This window comes from Cebus imitator, unplaced genomic scaffold (assembly GCF_001604975.1).
Source record: "Cebus imitator isolate Cc_AM_T3 unplaced genomic scaffold, Cebus_imitator-1.0 Scaffold228, whole genome shotgun sequence".
NCBI classification, from domain to species: domain Eukaryota; kingdom Metazoa; phylum Chordata; class Mammalia; order Primates; family Cebidae; genus Cebus; species Cebus imitator.
This window is the reverse complement of record NW_016107543.1, coordinates 3,105,647-3,110,305: the sequence shown is the minus strand read 5'-3', so window position 1 is coordinate 3,110,305 and position 4,659 is coordinate 3,105,647. Positions and strand designations below refer to the sequence as shown.

At 45.4% G+C, this 4,659-nt stretch overlaps 1 protein-coding gene across 1 annotated transcript in view; it reads right to left on the bottom strand.

The window, feature by feature from the left end:
• The window catches only part of CASC3 (CASC3 exon junction complex subunit), a 28,444-nt gene that overhangs the window by 2,191 nt on the left and 21,594 nt on the right, over positions 1-4,659 (bottom strand). The window contains exons 8-13 of the mRNA XM_017497120.2: positions 3,173-3,237; positions 2,745-2,859; positions 2,404-2,502; positions 1,938-2,152; positions 908-1,030; positions 692-756 (exon numbers count right to left, since the gene is read on the bottom strand). Of these exons, the coding sequence (XP_017352609.1) occupies positions 733-756; positions 908-1,030; positions 1,938-2,152; positions 2,404-2,502; positions 2,745-2,859; positions 3,173-3,237 (641 nt within the window). The 3' untranslated portion in view covers positions 692-732. The remainder of the gene's footprint in view (positions 1-691; positions 757-907; positions 1,031-1,937; positions 2,153-2,403; positions 2,503-2,744; positions 2,860-3,172; positions 3,238-4,659) is intronic.

Below are 4,659 nucleotides of genomic sequence, written 5' to 3'. Positions count from 1 at the left end.
CGGGGTTTCACCATGTTGACCAGGATGGTCTCGATCTCTTGACCTCGTGATCCACCCGCCTCGGCCTCCCAAAGTGCTGGGATTACAGGCTTGAGCCACCGCGCCCGGCCCCATCCTTGATCAAGTTTAGACTGCCTTCCTGAATTTTTTCTTTGTAGCTTTCCAATTGAAATTGCCATGTTAACAATCGTTTCTACCTCAACCCTGCCCAATACATTTGCTAAACAAACAAACTGGCAAATTTCAGGACTCCTTTAAGCCTCCTGAGATATCCCATGATTCTAACTTAAAGCATTAGAGGCTGCGCTTAGCGGCCCACGCCGGTAATCCCAGCATTTTGGGAGGCCGAGGCAGGTGGATCACCTGAGGTCAGGAGTTCAAGACCACCCTGACCAACATGGTGAAACCCCATCTCTACTAAAAATACAAAAATTACCCAGGTGTGGTGGTGCGTGCCTGTAGTCCCAGCTACTCGGAAGGCTGAGGCAAGAGAATCGCTTGAACCCAGGAGGTAGAGATTGCAGTGAGCCAAGATCACACCACTGCACTCCAGCCTGGGTAACAGACTGAGATTCCGTCTCAAAAAAAAAAAAAAAAAAAAAAAAGCATTAATTAGGTGATTTTGTTTGTTAAGCAAGTAAGTGTGAGCATTAGTTTTAAGAATAATATTCACAGCAAGTTGTGCACTTACTTTTATATGATGTTAAGATTTAAAATATTCACAAACTCAGATTAACTGGAACCCCTGCTTACAACCTGAAATAATAAAGTTGGAATTTGTCATCAGGTCATACCAAAAAGACCATTTCCCACAGAAAGACACCCAGAAAAGGAGGGAAATCCTCTGGGGAGAAGGAAAGCCCACTGATGGAGCATGTGCAATAGGTATGGGAAGGAGCTCTCATACCTCAGGTGGAGGGGGCTTGATGGTGACTGGCTGGGGAGTCCTCCGGGGTGGGGAGGGCTTTGGTTGCACCTGCTGCTGGGCAGGGTTATAGTAGGTCACTCCTCCATATACCTGTGATGGGGCCTGGCACCCGATAAACCATGGGAAGAAAAAGTTAGGAATGAATTCATCCAATCTATGAGTAATAGGAAGTATTATTCAGCCACAAAAGTAAGAGTATTGGAGAATTTATAATTTTTAAAATATCTAATCTGCCCACCCTTCAAAATAAAGTGACTATTCATTTATGCCTTAATTCGTCATTATTATGCTCTTGTTTCTACTTCTTCAAAGTACTACCCAGATTTCTCTAATTTCTACCATCAGCTGACAAATGGAAAAGGCTGAGTTCAGTGGTGACACTTCAGATACTTGATTATGTCAACATGGTGGAAGTTAAGCAGGATGGGTAGGGGTGATAAGGAGTACAATACAGCTTCTTTATGCAACAGAATAAAAAGCAGATATTGCCGCCTATGACATACCACAACACAGGAAAGAAACACCATTAAAGAAACTGAAGGCTGGGTGCAGTAGCTCATGCCTGTAATCCCAGCACTTTGAGAGGCCAAGGCGGGTGGATCGCTTGAGGTCAGCAGTTTGAGACCAGCCTGGCCAACATGGTGAAACCCTGTCTCTACTAGAAATACAAAAATTAGCTGGGCGTGGAGGCAGGCGCTGTAATCCCAGCTACTCGGGAGGCTGAGGCAGGAGAATCGCTTGAACCCAAGAGGTGGAGGTTGCAGTGGGCCGAGATCATACCACTGTACTCCAGCCCGGGTGACAGAAAAAAAAACTGAAAAGAATAAAGATGATGGGCATTACATAAGCTGCATTTCCAGCTCCTGACCACTAAGAGGCGTCCTGGTGCCACATACAAATCAGTGGCATTGGAATGTTTTCTCAAATTCCTTTAGGATTCTCCCCATACCGCATTCCTGTCTGAATTAAAGGATGTGTACCTAGAAAAAATGCTCATTAACCGTCTCACCTGCGTATTAGGATATAGATGAGGCGGCGGTGGGGGAGGCAGTGCCCCTGGAGCATAAGGGTAACTGGGATTACCAAAGTTCATAACGCCTGGAGCAGAAAAGTAAGTAGGAGCAAGCAACTGCTGAGGTGGTGGCTGTCCAGGAGACATGGACACTGGTGGGGGATAGAGGCCCGGATTGGGCAGAGGCGCTGGTGTCTGATGGGGATGTAAACCTGGATAAGGAGAAGAAAACAAAAATTGAAAAAGAAAGTAACATCATTTTCATAGGATGGCCTGGCTGGACTGCTCAGCATGATGAGGCTCAGGGACGGAAGTCCTCAGGATGGACACAAGAGAAATTTGTTGCCCAAGGATGGCCACACTCACAGGCTGGCAGCACAGAGCTGAGGAGGATGGGGTTTGTGGTGCTCCCAACATACATCCTCAGGTACCGGAGGTATACAAGCAGAGATACAAAGCTTACCTGGGTGGGGAAGGTGCATTTCTGGCTGCACAAGCATGCCCTGTGGAGGCAGCGGGGCAGGGCTGTCACCATGGGTATAGATTGGTCCCTGGAACTGCACTGTAAGATATTACATTGGGACTCTCATAAACCCTTACTCTTCATATCACGTGGACAAGTCTCCTTGTCCCCCAAACCCTTTAAAAGATGTTCTCAATATTCCATGTAAGGAAAAGAGCAACCAGACAATGTTTGATAAACACTAGGAGAGGTCAGAAGAGAAATTCAGGAGCCAGGAGCCTGGTGTCTTAGTTCACTTCACCCTGCCAAGAAAAGTACCCCAACAATAAGAAAAAACTCACGTGGATCATAGTAATGTCCCTCCACAATACTGATATGCACTGGAGGCGCAGGGGGCTCTGGCACAGGTCTTTGCCGCTGGGATGAATAGCGTTTGGCTCGACCACCCTGGACACCCTGAGACAAAGAAAGAGGCCTGAACAAGAAGAATTCTAGAGGGCTCTCATATCAAGTCCTACCTTCCTTTAGGTGCTGCAAAACACTTGGTACATGGCAGGTGTTTAATAGGTATTTGCAAAGTGAGTTGAAAAATAATCAAAGACATCAAGATTTGAACCTAAACCTTCTACCCTACATTTCTGAGATCCAAATTAAAAGAAACATGGATAATCAATGGGAAAGTTGACTTTCAGATCTTATCTTGTTTTAAACAATGAACAAGTTGTGTAAAGCAGCCTCCTCCCCCATCGACCCCTTTCCCCTTTTGTACCATTTCTTCTATCCGGTTAAACTGAGGTGGAGGTCCTGCTCCCATGTGTATATGGTTGGCCATACCTGTAATACACCAAAAAAGTCACTTCTGCAGATCAGACATATGTGAGTGGGACTCAAAGATACTATCAAGAAAATGACAGGTTTTTTTTTTTTTTTTGAGATGGAGTCTCACTTTGTCGCCAGGCTGGAATGCAGTGGTGCGATCTCGGCTCACTGTAATCTCTGCTTCCTGGGTTCAAGCGACTCTCCTGCCTGAGTCTCCTGAGCAGCTGGGATTACAGGCATGCGCCACCACACCCAGCTATTTTTTGTATTTTTAGTAGAGACGGGTTTCGCCATGTTGACCAGGATGGTCTTCATCTCTTGATCTCATGATCTGCCTGCCTTGGCCTGCCAAAGTGCTGGGATTATAGGCGTAAGCCACAGCACCCGGCTGAAAATGACAGGTTTAAGTGTCAATATGGGAAATGGCTTTCTTCTTTTAACTAATAAAATTCTCTATAAATTATCTCTGCTTTCTATCAACACCAGCATTTAGAAATTTGTCCCCACTGCCTGCCATCTTAATATAGCAATAAAGCCTTTGAACATGAAAAATGACTTCAGTGAAGAAAATCAAGTTCAAATTTTTCCTATCAAATTGTTCTCTGCATCTGGGAGATTATAATTAGCACCTTACATTATCTGACATCTTGAAAAATCTCGGCCCAAGAGTTTCTGAGCAACAGCTGGACAAGGGAGGGATGCTTTGTAAATCTACTTGTTATATTCCATTCACAGACCCGTTGTAGGTTGGAAGCTTGAGAGAAGATTCTCCTCTGACTAGCTAAAATGACTCAAGACAAAAAGGAATGTTTCTAGAGATTGTCTTCCAATGGTGAGAAGTGTGCTGCAACTCCAAATGAGGAGTTTCAGTATTTAAGTTAGATTTCAGACTAACGAAAGATCCTTCAATCTCTCTGGCTAGAAGAAGACAAACCACGATAGGCAAAATGGACAACAGTTGGGCCTACTCTCTAAAACTATGCTGCCCAATATGACACCAACTAGCATATGGACACTTAAGTTTCAATTAATTAAAAGTTCAATTCCAGCTGGGTGCAGCGGCTCATGCTTGTAATTCCAGCACTTTGGGTGGCAGAGGTAGGAGGATTGCTTGAGCCCAGGAGTTTAAGACCAGCCTGGGAAACACAGTGAGACCTTGTTTCCCCAAAAAGTAAAAAAAAAATTAGCCAGGTGATCCTAGCTACTGAGGAGGCTGAGATGGGAGGATTGCTTGAGACCTGGAGACAGAGGTTGCAGTGAACCAAGGTCATGCTACTGCACTTCAGATTCCAGCCTAGGTGACAAAGTGGGACCCCATCTTAAAAAAAAAAAATCTGGGCCAGGCGCGGTGGCTCAAGCCTGTAATCCCAGCACTTTGGGAGGCCGAGGCGGGTGGATCACGAGGTCAAGAGATCGAGACCATCCTGGTCAACATGG